At 29.5% G+C, this 18511-nt stretch overlaps 1 protein-coding gene across 1 annotated transcript; it reads left to right on the forward strand.

The window, feature by feature from the left end:
* Positions 1-14497: 14497 nt before the first annotated feature.
* Positions 14498-15765, forward strand: LOC125831615 (RING-H2 finger protein ATL51-like). Its single transcript, XM_049510782.1, has one exon. It carries the CDS (start codon positions 14589-14591, stop codon positions 15681-15683), a length of 1095 nt encoding a protein of 364 aa, XP_049366739.1. The 5' UTR covers positions 14498-14588; the 3' UTR covers positions 15684-15765.
* Positions 15766-18511: the final 2746 nt, after the last annotated feature.

Raw genomic sequence — 18511 nt, forward strand, 5'->3', positions numbered from 1 at the left:
ATGATAAGTAAAAGTGAACAAAAGAATGATAAGTAAAAGTGAACAAAAGAGAATAATTTTGAATTCACGTATTCCCTTATGCAAAATAAATAGTACATTTTATATGTTGTGGTATATTTCTTTTAAAAAGTTAATTACTAACATTAATTAAAGGCTAATTTATTAATATTATTATATACTAATTAATTAGTTAACATAACTAGAGTTTGCCTTAATTATAATTTGCGACCTACTTTTATGCGGCTTAACTTTTTAGTTTTGTATAATTCACACGTTTGTATAATTCAGAATTTGTATAACTTTTGTATAATGTAGTTTTTTATAATATAATTTGTATAACTGTTTACGCTTCAGATGTTTGTAATTGTATAAATTCGTTATTTTGAGTTTATAAAAAAAATAACTGAACTATACAAATGTAACCACAAATCATACAAACCCGCAAATTATACAAATGATGCAGCTTAAACTGTAGCTACAGCCCATAAATATGCAAACTATAGCTATAGAGTATAATTAAGTTTATTATAGTAACTATTTGCAAAAGTCCCCAATTAGAAATAGTTAGAAAACTCTACTAAAGAGAAGGATAATTTTTTAAAAATTATTTATTTATTTTGTAATATGGAAGGAATAATACTATTCCTCCCCTAATAATTTATTTGTTTTAAAACATGATGTTTAAAAAATATACAAGACATGTTTATAGTACTTTGATTTTAAATTCAATTTGAAATAGTAATTTCAGAATATAATACTAACATAACACATTCACCCTTCTCCTCAACATCTACGTTTGTTGTTTATATTCAGATCCTCAACATGGTCGTTTTGTTCTTGATAATAACATAATTTATGGCAAGGCAACAATTGAGAAGTGACAACCCCCTTGCGTTTTCCATACACTACAAGTCTTTTTACAAGTCTTTTTTGAAAAGAGATGTGAGTGCATAGTGGGCCCAATGGCCCCTCTCATGCCCCCAAATGAAAACTATATTGGCTCGACTCGTTGGTAGGTGGGATAATATAAGAACAATTATCTCATTATAAAATATGAAATTATTCTATTTTACTTGAGTTATTTAGTTATGAGTATATATTATTTTTAAATGGTTTGATAATTTTGTTCGAAAATCTTTTTGTTCGCTATAAACTCTAACTTCTAACTTTTCTAGACCTTACTTGAGGGATAATGTTGACCTCACTTGTGGGATTATGTTGTTATTGTAAATTAATAAGTACTACTTCCTCGGTCCCATTTTATGTAACATTTTTTCATTTTTAGTCCATCCTAAATGAAAACTATATTAGCCACTCGTTGGTAGGTGGGATAAGAACAATTATCTTGTTAAAATATATGAAGTTATTTTATTTTACTTTAGTTACGAGTATATAATATTTTTAACGTTTTAAATTTTGTTCCATTAATTGGATGAAAATGGTGGTAATAGTTACTCTTTATATTTATCTTGTCTAGCATACTAAATGACCTAAAATCCTCCCTCTCTTATTTGACACTTTTGATTTAAGAAATGTCATAAATAAATATTACCTTATTAAATAAAAAGACATTAATTATTTCTCTCATTTCCATCTTTAATACTTCAAAAGGATGTGTATAATCGATATTCATTCGACGAAGGGATGATAAAGGATATTTTAATCAACTACACCGTCTATTATGCTTAATATTACTAACAAATAGTAATAGGTTAGCAAAATTTTCAAAGGTTTTTTGTTGCGAAATTATGAATAGGATTCTTTTTATTTTAAATTCGAAATTTCACTTATTCTATCATGATTCATTATTAAAGAAGTAGAATTTTTTCATTCTTAAATATATAATTTTGAAATTTCACTCATTCTACCATGACTCAGTATTAATGAAGTAGCATTACGCAAGGCATGAATCACAATTGCACCCTTTTTGTTTAAACAGTGTGAAGGCCTTTTGTTGACTTTGACTTGCTCTACTGATTTAAAAGTTCTAGATTCTTTGACTTTCAACCATCAAATTTGCTTGCTCGTAGACCCTTGACTTAGCTTCCTCTTTCCTCATCTCACTCGTTTTCGCTTTTAATTCCCATTTCCCATCAATAGTACAAAAATGAAAGGGAAAAATCTTGATCAAGTTTTTATTTTATTTTTTATTCAATATTCGATATTTTATTAAAGGTAACTAAATTTGAATTTGAGTGGAAAAGTTTCATATTTAGATAAATCGTTCCCTAACAAATTTGACTTCGTATGTAGAGGAGAATTCAGAATTTCAAGACAACAGGTGCACTACCAACGACTATTGCACGTTAGTTAAAATATGTTACCCAATGTCTATTTGTATGATAATTTTATTTAACATAAATATAAAACGAACTAATGTACTAACATATATATATATATATTATATATATATATATATATATGAATTAAATGACCCAACTAGTGGCATAGCCATAATTTTCAATAAGGGGTTCAAAATCTTTAGAAATAGACACACGAAGTAGCCGAAGAGGGTTCGACATCTACTATATATACATAAAAAATAATAATTTAATCATGTATAAATAATATAATTTTCCGCCGAAGGGAGTTCATCGCCCCTAAACCCAACTAGATAAAATTTGCTTTGTGGAGTGGTGATTTTAAATTTCACGTTACACTATGAGGTTGCAAGTTTGAAACTAGTCATCCCCTTAATTTAATCACAATTCAAACCCAGTCCCCTCACCTCAGAGACGGACAACGTTTAAACCAACGCACCCAAATGGTTTTAGAGTCTTTAATTGGGTGAATGATAATATATATATATAATTTTTGAAATTAACGGGTGCATGTGCATCCTCTAGGGAAAACGAGAGTTCACCTCTGTTCAGGAACTCAAACCTGAGATCATTGAACAAAGAAGAAGGAGTACTTATGTTAAATTAGGTCTTGGGCCTAAATATAAACTAGCTCAAAAGGAGGAGGATTGCCCAAGTCTATAAGGAGTCTAATTATCTCATTAACCACTAATGCGAGACTTTGTTATTCTTTAACATCCCACCTCACGCCTAATGCTTATCATCTGGTGAGTGAAGAATTTCAAGGTAAATTAGGTCTTAGGCCTGATTCACACCCCAAAAGCTCGCTCAAAGGCAGGAGGATTGCCCAAGCCTATAAGGAGTTCACTCATCTCATTAACCACAAATGTGAGACTTTTGTTAATTTTTTATCAACTTAGCACTCCACCATAACCTCATTAGTGTTCAAAGTTTTAGTTATTAAGCTTCCTGATTCATGAACTGCTTCTCAGTTCATTTGAGTGATAGACCATCGTCAACGAAAATACTTCCTTCGATCCTATTTATGCTCCAAAACAATGGGATATATATTGAATATATATAAGTAAGAATTTATCATTTTTAGAAAGTGATTTTTACTTCAATTTAGCCTTATACCACAATAGATCAGCAGGAATCGGTGCATGATCAATAGTATGGTGAATTGATTCTATAATGTCATTGAATTTACTTACGTATAAAATTGTCTAGATAAGTATCTCTTCATTGTAAATTGACCCAAATATATGGGATCGGAGAGCAATTTGTGGTAGTAATATTTTAAACGAGGACGCATTCATAGTTTGAATTTATTTAGAAGAATAAAAGGGACATTATCATGATTTATACTACCCCAAAATATTAATATCGACCTAAACAATATTTCCAAATTATTATTACTCTATTTTTAAATTATGATTTTGATATGAAAAATGACTTATATTATAGATAAACTAAAAAAACCAAGATAATGCTCACTACTAGTGGATAGAATTAATTCTTTCCATAGAGGTGGGGTCTTTTGACACCATACTCTACACTATCTCGAGCCTCTAACCTCTCCTTTTATTTTTATTTATACACTCCTCCTTTTATTTCATATATTTTGATTGAATATTAAATTAAATATAAAAAAAGAACTTTTTTAATCTTAAATTAAAGATTTATATGATGTATGAAATATTTTTTGAATCTTATAATCTTAGACCATTAAAAACAATGTGGAATATAAAAATGACTAATTGTAAAACATAATATTCGTTTTTTTAAACGTACAACTAAAGAAAAATAAAAACATATAAATTAAAATAAAAAAATTATTGTTTAAAATTTTAATTTGGATGGGTTGAATGTGAGTGGTGTGCATATTGCCACTTGTATGCTCATTTTAACATATGTCAAAATGCCAACGAATAACACTGGTTGTGCTTCTTCTTCCTTTCGTTGCTGTTCTCGCATTTTTTTTGCAAAAATATTCCTCCTAGACTTGCCCCTTACTCATCAAATTAATGAAAACCAAAAAGGTTTTAAAATTATTTATCATAATTTTTTTAATTAAATAAATTAACTTTATTAATTGTATTTTTAAACGTTAAACTTGATTATTAGTACTTTACCTAGTAATTTAATTATAAGATAGTATTAAAAGAAAATAATATTTTTTCTAATAAAAGAAAAATATATAATTAATATAAGGGTTAAGTAAAATGAAATGAAAGGAGTAAAAAAAATGATTATTCTGAAACTCAATGAATTTAATATTTTACTTGTTTCAAATTATCTGTCGTATTTCTCTTTTACACGTCATTTAAGAAAATATTAGTTATTTTCTTTACAATTAAAAAATTATAATACTAGTCTATTTTACGTAATTTATTGGTAATTAAGTCGTGGCTAACATAATAGGTAAGTGCTAAGGATAAATTAATGAAATGTTTCTCTTAATTAATACTTTTTAATACACGCAAATAAAAAAATATATAACAAATATTTTGAGACACAAAAAGTACTTAGATAAAACAACAAAATCCTTTATAATTCTTCTAAGAGATTACACAAAAAGAAGGTGAAATTATGCAATTGTCTCCTGGCTAGTGAGGGCCAAGTAAGCACTCAATAATTGAAGTGTGGATCACACCTCCCTATTCCTATCCTATCAAAACAGGATATACTGTTGTATTTAATTAGTATTGTAGTTTGACGCAATGGCCACTAATCCATTATCCATGGGTTATTATAATGAATGACTTGTTATAATATCAATCTTACATATTTCATTTTTGATGAAACGTCACCTACAAATATGTTTTGGGTGATTTTATAGTGAGAATATTTTTTACTCACTTGATGTACATAACATAAAAAAGTTGTAAAGAAGAATTTTAAGTTAGAAATTATTGAATATTATCAATAAATTTTACTGTGCGATGGCAGGTTGTTTCCATTTTTACTAGATTAATGGTTGATACTTACAAAAGATTCACCTATAGTTACTTAATAAATGAATTGATTGTGCAAATAATTTTAATAATTACTTAATAAATTAGATGGTCACAAACACAACTGTTTTAACGTGCAGATATGGGACATTAAGAGGGGTAGAATTTACGCTAAGACATTGCTTAGGTTTAGCTTTAAATATACATTTTTCTTTTATTCGTATCTCATCGCAGTTTTCATCACTGACTTACTATTAATTCTTCAGGTATTATATCTCATATTTTTAAGCTCACTAAATTCACGTTATATATCAAGACGATTTTTCCGAAGACAAGGCTAGTAATACTCATTACTATTATCTCGTTAATTATTTTATTGTTCATTGCTTTAATTCATCAGCTTAATCACATTAAACAAACAATTTAGTAGTAACAATCTTATTGTTTGATCATTATATAATTTATATGTCCTTAAATCATTTAAACAAGTTCAATTGTTACTCTGAGGGCAAATTAAACAATATTATTACAACTTAAAACTCTTTAAAGCAACAAATAATCTTGCAAAGTTAAGTTGGCTAAGTCATGATGTCACCTAATTTTACCATCCTTTTTAACTTGATATGATACGACAATAATATAAAGTTTAGGAAAGGCCAAATTTCATTGTCACTCTACACACACCATTGCTGATGTTTTTGTTTCACTATCTTTCTCGTCTGAGCCTTATGTGAATGCCATTTGTCATAAATAATGTATTAGTCATTTGTCAGTTTACCTATATTATCTGCTTTACCTATTTTTCATGGCCACTGGACATACCAAATGGATTCACTTTTTTTTTTCTTTTCTTTATGTGAATTACATCTCACTATATTAAAAATGATATTTAGCGGTAATTAATTAACGATAATAGTTTAATTATTGTTATGACTTATGCATGTACTTTTAAAAGTAACTAATACTTATAAATAAAATTTATAGCGACATTGAGTTCAATGATAATTTTAACTATGTCGTTAAACACTTTAGCATTCTTTGTTAATATGTATGTTTATTGTTGCTAAAAGCTAATTTCGTTGTAGTGTGTGAATAGTGGAAGATAAGGAAGGATGAATGTGAAGGACTTTTAGTGAATTTCAACCGTGTATATTATTGATTATAGGGTGAATTTGTAAGTTACTCTTTGTAAGGGAAAGGGATAAGGGTTTGAAAAATATCCCAACTTTGGTTGGATTTGCTGTTGCGATACTAAACTTTCATGAGGACCTATTACCTCCCTAGACTGTTTAATACCGTATTTTTTACCCCCTGAACTATTTAATAGTGTATTTTAAAGGTATATATGTGCTCACGTGGACACATTACTAATTATAATTTTGCATTATTTTTATGTCCATGTGGACAAATATATATGTTTAAAATATGGTATTAAATAGTCTAGGGAGGTAATAGGTCCTCATGAAAGTTTAGTATCGCAATAGTAAATCCGATCAAAGTTGGGGTATTTTTCAGACCCTTATCCCTAAGGGAAAATTAAGTAAAATGACAAATATCTAGAGTATATTATGTAATATAGTTATAGTTTTAATTATTTTTAATTTGTAGCTATAGTTTTGTGAACTTTTGCTATTCGGTTTTCTAATGGTATAAATTCAGAATTTGTATAATTCGGTTTCTGATTGTATAAATCTAAAATTTGTATATGCTTATCCTAGCTATTTGTATACGATTTATGAAAAAATCATACTAAATTGGAAAAATTTCCTAAATACACATCTTATTTTTATCATAATCTCTAAAATTCCCTATCATTTTTTTAAAAAAAAAATCCCCTCTCTGATACATCACTCCGCTCTCGCTGATATATCCCTATCTGCCTCTCAGATACATCCTCCCCTTTCTGATACATCCCTTCCCTCTCGGATACATCCCTCCCATCTTTAATACATTCATCTCCTATGTATTCAGATGTCCTAACCCTTCTCTGATACATCCCTCCCCTCTCGGATACTTCCCTCTCCTATGTATCTGGAAGTCTAGTGATGTATTCGAAATTTCAGTGATGTATCCGAAATTCATAAATTTTTAGGGTTTCTTGTTATTTGGAAAATAGTAGGAATATAATGTAATTAGCTCTTAACATTGTGAAATTTATGTAAATTATACTAATAAATTACTATGTTTGTAGATTGACAAGCGAAATATACAAATGGAGTTCTGAAAGCTCCTAAATGTATAAATACAAAATTTGTATATACTTACCATGTTTGTATATTCGCAAGTGAAATATACAAACATGCAAGCGAACTATACTAAGCGCAACCTCCATAACAAACATAACTATAGCTATGAAGCGCAATTACCGAAATTACAATTATAAAGCCTTATTATGTCTATTATCTTTGCTATTTTTGAATGTTTTTTGTAATCACTTAATTAATCGAAACTCTAATCTCTCAACTTACGTGAGAAGATTTGGCAAAAAGGCCATTTTCAAATTTTGATTTGCAAAATGCTTAGTGAATTTTTTATTTTTGCTTTATTTTTCAGTTTTGGAATTCAGTAAATTGAATAAAGATGGGGTCATGGTATTCTTTATAATTTTAGAGAGTTTGAAGTAAGATTTTAAGTTTATTAATAAATATATTTGGGTCCATATATATCTAGTCGTCTTTGATACAGAAGGAACACTAGTTTTTCACTCTTTTTCAAACGCGAATTCAGATTAGTTAAATTTCAAAATAATAATAATAAATGATCTGGTGTTTTCCCTTCTTTGCTTCTACCTTTTTTTTTTATTTATACTCAAAAGAAAATAACGAATTAACGTTTGTTTGGTTAGACATTAGTTATATTGAGATTTATAGGCTGGAATTAGCTATTATAATATTATTATTTTTGTTAGTTGTTTGATATGTTGTTATTAAAAAAAGTGCAGCATAAATTCTAAAAAGAATGTTGTTTATTTACAAAAAATACCATCTACCTTATTTAATTGTAAAAAAGGTTTTGAGAGAACTTAAGGATATCTTTGTCATTTTCATTGTTTATCCCGTGATAATTATATCCATTACCATTATCACTCACAAAAATAACTTATTTCGATACTAATTACAAAATTTATTCATAATTAGTAACTAAACAATGAATAAGATCGATAATGTATACTAAATTCTAATCCAAAAACTATTTATGATTTGTCCAGTCAAAATGCATCGTAGGTTCGTAAAATGAACTTGAATTGCATAATTTGTAATGAAAATAACCAAACATTGCACTTGCTATGCACCTACTAGCTAGAAACCAATTTTGCAAGTCATATTCTAGCTAAAGTAAAAATTTAATGTTTGATATGTCGGTTCAAAGTCTCTAGTTGTAGTTCTAACACGTAGAAAAAATTTGTCACGTCCCTTTTTCTCCAATATAATGGACCACTACATTGGAGTCCACTTGCCTATGGGATGTTAGATTCTATGCTCTATAAAGTACTCTCCACTATAGGGAGGTTTAATATAGTAAATTAATAACCTATAGCTATCAGACATCGAGAGTTATAATGGAATGAATACATTTCTTCCATTTTTAATTTGAGTTTTCGAGTTCAAACTCGTAAGTGACAATATTCCTAAAGGGGAATTCTCCTCCTTCATATGGAGTGAATTAGACTTAGTCTAGCTCTGAAATGAGTATCGAATATTGAATAGTCAAAAGAAATAACAATAACCTATAGTTTTGGTAGTATGCTATATTTGCCAAGTTGAAAAACAAAAGTGGTTGGTTGGTGTCGTAGCAAACATCTAAGGAGTAAAGACACGCCATGTTGAGGGCCATTTAATTGGATTAAGCCCAAGAAAACCAATCCCAAACAAATAGAAGTGTCTAAATAGAGTGGGGTCCATGATTGGAGATAAGCCCAAGAGAAGTGACAAGACTGAGAATCATAACTAACTTGTATTGTAGTGTTGAGATTGCTTTATTGTTTATTACAATTCACAAGTCTCTATTCGAGTCTTGGATACGTAAAAAATTCTATTAGAAACATAATCCACCAATAGGATCTGCAAATTGTAATGCGCGATTTCAATTTAATTGGAGCTTCAATATGACTGTGGATATATATATATTACTATATAAGAAGAGTGAATAAGCACACTCTTCATTGGCCTATCACAAAGATGGTCCACCTACTTTTATACACTCCTCTTTCATTATATTTTAATTTTTTCCTTTTTAAATAGTACTAAAAAATAAATTTAAATTATTACAAATTCGATTAACTCTCGAAATTTTACGCGAATTGTATAATTAAGACGAAGGGAATAACATATATTATTTGAAAAATTACATTAAGAATACCATAAACCACAATAGTTAACAACTTACAATATTTGAAAAACATATTAACTCTCAAAATTTCACATGTGTCACATAAATTAGAACAAATGAAGCAACATATATTATTTGAAATTACGTTAAGAATATTATTAATCACAACTTAAAGTATTTAAAAATAGATAACATATATTATTTGAAAATAATGTAAAAAATATTATAAATCATAATAATTAACAATTTAACGGATATTGTGCTCGTGCTTGCATTTAGAAGTGAGAATGTTTAGGAGCTTAGGGTCAGTCAGTCAATTGACCGATTTGCCCTTCTTCTTCAACTTCCTCTATTTACTACAAAAATAGTACTAAAAATCAATTAAAAATATTAAAAAATTGGTTAATTCTTGAAATTTCACATGTATTGCATAATATAATAGAGTGAGTAACACATATTATTTGAATGAAAATTATATAAATAGTACTAAAATATAGTTTAAAATAGTACTAAAAATTTGATCAACTCTCGAAATTTCATATGTACTGCGTAATTGAGATTGAGTGAGAAATATATATTATTTGAAAAATAGAATAAATATGTGATATTATTAGAAAGAGCTTTAATATATATTTTAAAAATTATTTTGTCTTCCGTATATGATTTTCTGCATATATGTGGAGTTTTAAAGTTTTTAACATTTTAATATAGAAATATGATTATTTGAAAATTTTAGTACTTTCTTCATTTAAATTTTTCCTTGTTTTTCTTTTAATTTGTTCTAGATTTAAAAATTATATAAAAAGTACTTAAAATCACAATGTAATAATATAAGATATTAAAAAAAACATAATTAAAAATCATAAAAGAAAATTTATTGACTCTTTAATTCCATATTGAAACAAAAGAAGTTTGTTTGAAAATAACATAAAAAGTACCGTAAATTAATAACAACTAAAAATATTTAAGAATCATATAAGAAATTTAGTTGAGTTTCGTAAAAGTACCTACGTCACATAAAATGGAACAGAAAGATTAATATATATTATTTGAAAATGATATAAGAAGTGCTATAAATCACAATAAATTAACAACTTCAAAATATATTTAACAAAATCACATACAAAAAATTATATAACTCTCCAAATTTCATCGGTGTCACATAAATTGAAACAAAGAACTACTCTCAATTTATGTTACTTACTTTCTTTTTTAGTCAGTCCCAAAAGAATGTCACATTTATATATTAAGTAACAATTTGATTATAAAATATTTATTTTACCCTTAATGAAATAATTTACAATCATACAAATTTATATCATTCATTTTGGACCACAAGTTTTAAAAGTCTTCATTTATTTTTTAATCTCCATAGCGAATCAAACTACCTCACATAAAATGGGACGGAGAAAGTAATATATATTGGGCCCGCGCTGGCGCGGAAACCTAATATCTATATATATATAAAAGACCAAGAGTAATAGTCATCATAGTATGGAACTATAGACTTTAGAGTAGTAGTACTAGTAGACAAGTGAATGTTGGAAAATGCCAAGTCAATAAACAGTGTTTCCATCTAATCAACCTCTTCATTCATAAAATAAAATTAGGGAAAAAAACAAAAAGCAAAAACCTCTTCAGTCATAAACACCAAATTGTAGAATACTCCAAAAGTATTTCGACAACAATAACAATAATTAAAAGCACACCGATATTGAGTGTTAATAGAATGAATAATATTCTTTTATTTTTGCTCTTCAAATAACTTAATCTTCATATGCCCATTCTAATCGTGCATTTTACTAATTATACATGAATTCAAGATTTAAAGTTAGATGAATTTTTCAACGAATTTAAATTAATTTGCAATAACAATTAGATTCACATAGTGTATCTCTTATTATATAGACATGGAAAATGAATGAGAGCATCCTACACCTACCCAAAAACAAAAAAAAAAAAACCAAGACTAGTGCTGTTAAGTTAATGATCATAAAAAAGGCCCACATGTGTTCCTCATAGTAAATAGAAAATATGTACAAGACATGCAAGAAAAGAATAAATAAGCACTCAATTGATTGATTGATATTCATGAATTTCAGTGGAAGATTGACTCTGTTATGGAACACTAGAATTCTTCCAGTACTGGTGACTTTGTTAGCATTTTCTATCAGTAAAATAAGGTGCTTTTAAAAGTAAAAGCTAAAGGAAAACGAGTCCAAAACGATTACATATTTTTGACCCTCTAGTCCTAGCATATCTTTGGAAATGACACCACCAAAATAAATTCTAGGAGGGTGTGTTTGGTATGGAGGGGAACTTTTTTGAGAAAAAATATTTTTTAATTTTCTTATGTTAGATATAAATTCCTAAAAGAAAGAGAATAACTTGATGACATTAGAAAAAACAAGTTTCATTAGTGTTATCCCGCCTGATTGTCTACTTCTCATCCTCAATAATACACCCACTCTTCCCCGGCACCCCGGCCCCCACCTCGACTTCTCTAACAAGCCCGTTTACCGCAAGAGTTACATAAACACATATTGTATTTTAATTTTGTTGATCGAGAATCGTATCTGAGACTATTATTGTTTTACCGTCTCACTCTCCAACCTCTCCTCACCTCCACCTCCACTTAGGTTCATTCAAAATTTTTTTGGTGAAAATCTATATTTTTTATACATGGTTAAAAATAAATAAATAATAATAATAATAATAATAATAATAAAAATATATATATATATAGTAGAGAGTGGCGAAGTCAGAAATTTTGTTATGAGTGTCCAAAATTTAATATATATGTATGCAAAATAATTTTTGACCTATGTATTTCGTACTATTTTCTACATACATGGTAAAATTTTCGATTAAGGGTGTCTAATTGGTCACCTTTGGCTATATGTGGCTACGCCACTAATAGTAGATGTTGAATCTCCCTCAACTTTATTGTGTATTTACTTCTTATTTTGTGTTCCTTAATAAAAAATTTATTCCGCCACTGATTGGACTGAGAAGAAGGAATCTTTTGGGTTTTACATTTTTGAAAAGCCAATTATTGACTGTTGCTGATTCTTTCATCAACATGATTGACTTGTAGAACTTAAATTCCATTACAATTTCTTTTAGTTCTTTCAGTTTCTGGCACACCGTGTTCTCCCTTGTATGGTCCATTTGTCCACTCTTTCTCCCCACCCAAAGAAAGAAAACAATAAAATAAAACTTTAAAACGAGGCACAGAATACACTAATAAAGTAGCATTAAATTCAACATCTTGAATAGAAATATTGTATCAAGAACAAAAGCAAGAATATATACTTCCTTATCTGGGGGCTTTAAGCAGATTCCCATTTACCATTTCTAAGACAAAACTTTGCGGATTTTAACCTAAGTTATTGAGTTCTATCAAATCATAGTTGCAACTAGCTCCGCCTAGGTGCTCCTTGGTAGACTAATGCATGCTTGCTTTGAATCTCAGTTTCCACTTAATGAAATTCTAGATATGTTTCTGATTTTAAGCTATTAAGTATATTTGTTTACCTGATTTAAACACTAGTTGGTTTGAATAGGTCTTAATCATTATGTTTTTGAATAAATTCTTACTATTATTAATATGTATTTTGTGTGGATATATAATTTTCATCATCACTCTTTCCTCAAACACCAGCCAACCCCACCAACTATCGATCTCTTCCATCACAATCACCATCGATCATCATTGTCAACCACTATTACCATTGTCAACTATCAACAATATCTGTCATCACAACTATCACTGACAACCACATACCACTACCACTATCATCCACTACCATCACTGTGATCAATCCCTACTACCAGCCACCTCCACCATCACAACAACATCATCGCCAATTACCACCAACACAACGTCAACCAACACAAATTCTTCAGTCACAATCATCAACATCACCAATTACTAACATTGACTTACCATCACAACCACTATCATTATCAACCATCATCATCATGTAGTTACTACAACACCAACCACGTCCATCATCACAATTATAACTATCACCATTACTAGCTACTAACAACAACTATTACCACCACCATTATTAGCCACTAACATGTTATTAACACCACTAATACTAGTCACTAACACCAACGTAACCATTATCATCACTTTCACTATCACTAGCGAACATAATTATCATTTTTTTTACGAAATACTAATTTTATTTTACTAAAATTATATTTTCTTAAATATATAATTACTTTATTAGTTGAATTGTATATTTATTATGTTTACAAATAATATGCATATTTTAGTGTTGAAAAACAAACCGTCTTAATTCTTCAATGTCCAAATTTATATATAACAACTTAACTATTCAAATATTTATTCAGATTCTTGTTAATTATAATAAAAAACAAATGAGGCCTTGATCTAACCGTAGGTAAAACTGAAATCTTTTACATTCAATTTAGTGGCTAGTGTTAAACAAGTTTCTATTGGATTTACTTAGGAGTGAAGATAATTTTTTCAAAAGTGAGAGATGTCAAATTTAAGTTTCTTTTATAGAAAAGGCAAAGAGCTATATGTAATCTATACTATTAATTCACTTTAGTAGCAAGTGGCTTGAACCCATCATAAAGCATTGATTACTTTGATGAATGCCCAACCAACAACATGACCATGTTAGTCAACATACCACTATCTCCAATAAAGCAAACCAAAGAAAACAACAAAGAAAAGGCAAAGCAAAAGTAAAACAGAACCCACAATAAACAGAAAGAAAAAATTAAGTATCCTCCTCCTTTATTTCTTATCATATGTTCCCTTTTTTCTATCTGATATAACCACATTCCTCTTAGGTAAATTCTTCTCATTCCTCTGTTTCCCCCCCTGTTTTCCCCTGTTTTTCCTCTGTTTTCCCCTGTTTTTTCCTCTGTTTCCCCCCCTGTTGTTTTGTTCATATTGTTTGAGATGGGAGAGTGATCTCATTTTGGGCCACACAATTTTTCATTTTTGTTCAATCCCATGTATAATAAGAGGCTTTTGGACGACGAAAAATTGGTTCCAGTAAGTAATCCAAGAACTTTGGTACCATATATGAGCACTAGGGATTGTTCTCAAGGATTTTGCAGTTTTTACTGCCCACAATGGTGTTACATAATTTTCCCTCCACCACCACAATTTGACTTACCTGATGATGATGATGATTCTAGTCCTAATTTCTCTCCTCTAATCATCGCGATCATCGGAATTCTTGCTAGTGCTTTCCTATTAGTTAGTTACTATACTATAATATCAAAGTATTGTGGAAATTCAAGAAGAAGGGGAAGTCATCATCAAGAAGAATCAGAATTAGAAGAGGAGGATCATGATCCTTCAAATCATGAGGCATGGAATGTTAATGCTGCTGGTGGTTTAGATGAAGCATTGATCAAGTCTATTAGAGTGTTTAAGTACAAGAAATGTGATGGATTATTGACTGAAGGAACAGATTGTTCTGTTTGTTTAAGTGAATTTCAAGAAGATGAAAGTCTTAGGCTTTTGCCTAAATGTAGCCATGCTTTTCATGTAATGTGCATTGATACATGGCTTAAATCTCACTCCAATTGCCCGTTATGTCGAGCTCAGATAACTTTTTCTAATGCTCCGCCTCCACCATTACCTCCTCCGGTAATGGAAGCTCCGCGAGAGATTGAAACAACTCCACCAATCCAACCGGAACGTGACATAGAAATGGGCATCAGAGTAGAGGAAACACGAGACGGAGAAGAAAAAGAAGAAGATGCGACAAACCAAAACCATATGAATCAAGAAGTTAGGAGGAGATCATTATCAATGGATTATGCATCTCAACGTCGTTTATCAATAGCTGATGTACTAAGAATTGATCACGACGAATTCCATGATTGTGTAACGGGAGAAGATTGCGAGTTGCAAAGAGATGTTGGAACATCAAAACAAGAAAATAATGGTGAAGAAATGAGTAAGGGTGGAATTAGAAATAATTCACTAGTACAATATTGTCCTATGATGATGAAGAGATCATTGTCTAGTGGGAGATTCTTCTTTACCAAATGTGGGAGAGGACAAAACATGGTCACTACTTTGTCAAATATTTGAATATTTTTGTGTCAATTTTTAGGAGGATTTTTGTGTATGCTATTCAACAAAGGTTGATTAAACATGATGAGTTTGAAAGTTTTTTTTTTCTTCCTCATAGAATTTGAGCTTTTTTGTTCTTTTTTCATCCACTATTTTTGTATGGTTGAGTGAGTGGATGATTGTTCTTTACAAAAATCAAGAGATAGGTCCATGCTTTCTTGAGTTTTGTTTGTTTGATTATTGATGAGAGGCTAATACAGCTATAACTGTTGTATTGAAAAAAAATTGTTGCAAGTGAGTGATTTTTATATATATAGTTATAGAAACTCTTTGTGTTTACGATATTATACATACCTTTTTCTGAAAAACAAATAAATTAAAGCGGTAACAATCTAGATTTCTCCGCACAAATACTAAGGTGTTATATTCTATTTTGATCTCAATGCTGAAAGGTTACATTACAACTCTCGATTCTCGAATATAAACAACAAAAGGAAATACGATTGGCAATCATAAAAGGGACGGAGATAGATCCAGGTGAGAAGAACAGACTGAGCCAAAGCTACAACACTTTTCTTTCTAACCTACAGTCTTTTTTAACCATTTGCTATTATGTCTAAATCTTAAATAAAACTCATCAACATTTTACTCGAATTAATATTTCAATTGAGTCAGTATTCTTCCCCACTTCTAGCTCATAGGGTCTTACGAAGTCCAGCTTGGTGCACACAAGCCAACATGCTTAAAATACGAAATTACAAACCATGAGCGACCGAGTGACCTCAATCTTTATTAACTATAGAAAATTATATATTCTAACGAACAAACTATTAAGTGAATCGAGGTAGTTAATTGTTATGACCTACCTTAAAAGCTCATAATTCAAAACCGAAAATCCAAATTATTCAACCATTAATTCAAAACCAAACTTAAAAAATTAATCCAATCCGAGCTTATTTAGATTGTAATTTCTTCAATTTTAAAACCAAAAATCAGAATCAAATTTTTTATATCCAATCCAATGGCCCGAACATCCACCCCCAATTGTGTTTGTACTAAAAAAAAATGCACTTCGTGTAGTTTTATTTTTAAACCAAAAGTTCAAGGAAGATGATTTCACTCTTTAAATTATATGAAAGTGCTCAACTTAGCAGATTATATATTATATAGTATCTTTTACTGGAATTAACATGCTCGGCTTAGGAAAGAATAAATTAGAGAATTACTAATGATACTTTAATCGATGTCATTAGAATTTTTTCATAATGTTTAATAATGAAGTATGTTTAAATTAGGGTTATTGGGTAGGGCATGGGGACAGGGTTTTGTTCTGAATTCTAATGCTTTTAAGACAACCTGTTAGTTCCCCAACATTGTGTCGTTCATTTTATAGAGTAACTTTCATATATATCAACCATAAAAATTATATTTGTATGCTATATCTATAGTTTGCATAATTGCGCTCCATAGCAAACATAAATATGTATATTTCGCTATACATATACAAAAGAAAGCAGTTATATAATTTCGCTATACATATACAAAAAAAATCAGTTGTGTAATCTGCTTTGATATACATATACAAAAGATCAATTGTATAATTTGTGTTTGTATAAAGCGAGAAAGAGAGAAAGACAAAAGAAAAATGGGCTGGGGAATATCAAATTTGTATAATCATAAGTGTATAGGACGAAAATATATGCATTTGTAGTTATATATGCAATTTTCTCTTGCTTAATACAAACACAAACACAATTTTCTCTCGCTTATCAAAGTATTGTTCAGCCCTCAGCTTAAAGAGTCGATCTTCAATGTTAAGGAATATGTTGAAGAAATGACCGGAGAAGACAAGCTTGACATATTCTTCTTTGGTTGAGGTATGCTTCATTAACTTCTTTCCTACGTTAAAGTTTTCTTTTAGAACATTATATTGTGGTTAATAACTGTTTATCAGTACTTGTGTTCTTTATTATAACATATGAGATATTGTATGCATACTGCTTGCTTTCCGTTACCATGAGATCTGATGTATTATTAGATTCTTCTCAAGTGTGCGACTTGAAATTGGCGCACATAATGCATAGATAGACACCTCTTCATCTGAGAATTAAACACTCCAACTTTTAGGATGTACATCTAGAAACCTTAACTCATCTCCATTGTGTTAGTTGAACACTCCAACGATCATCTACACACCTTCAATACAATATGTTCATGTTAGTGTCGGGTGTTCACGAGCCACAGTAATGACGAGTTGAGGTTTCTAGATGTGCATTCTCGAAGTTGGAATGTTTTGTTGTTTGTAAAAGTAAGTAGAATGTGACAACTTGGGAATGAATGAATGAATGAAAAGGGAACATAACTAGACATGAATTTCAATTAGTATCATGATTCATGACAAAGTTTCAATTACAACTTATGATTATTGATTGAGGACTAGTATGTACTGTAGTTTAATTTTACATATATAGGTTTATAACGTTATTTTGTTGTTGTTAACGATTTTTTTTCTTGAATGTTTTGTAATGCTTCCTTTCTTTTGTATGTTCCTTGATAGTAAAGTCACAAAATTATTCATTGTCATATTAAAGTAACTGAACTTTACCCAATATAACAGTGAAGTCACTAGGCTTTGAATTTAACTTGCTTAGCAGAAAATAGAAGTTATGCAAATTGATTCGCTAATTGAATTTGTGCACACAATATTTGATTGGTTTGGGAATATTTGGTTTGTAATATTTATTGATATTTCAAAAAAAAAAGAAGAGGGGTCAAGTTGAGCGGTTTGGGCTACCAACTATTATTTAGCCCATCTTGAGTTAGCTCATTATAGTCCAAATAAACTT

This window comes from Solanum verrucosum, unplaced genomic scaffold, assembly GCF_900185275.1.
Source record: "Solanum verrucosum unplaced genomic scaffold, falcon-dt-bn FXZP01000049.1, whole genome shotgun sequence".
Lineage (NCBI taxonomy): Eukaryota > Viridiplantae > Streptophyta > Magnoliopsida > Solanales > Solanaceae > Solanum > Solanum verrucosum.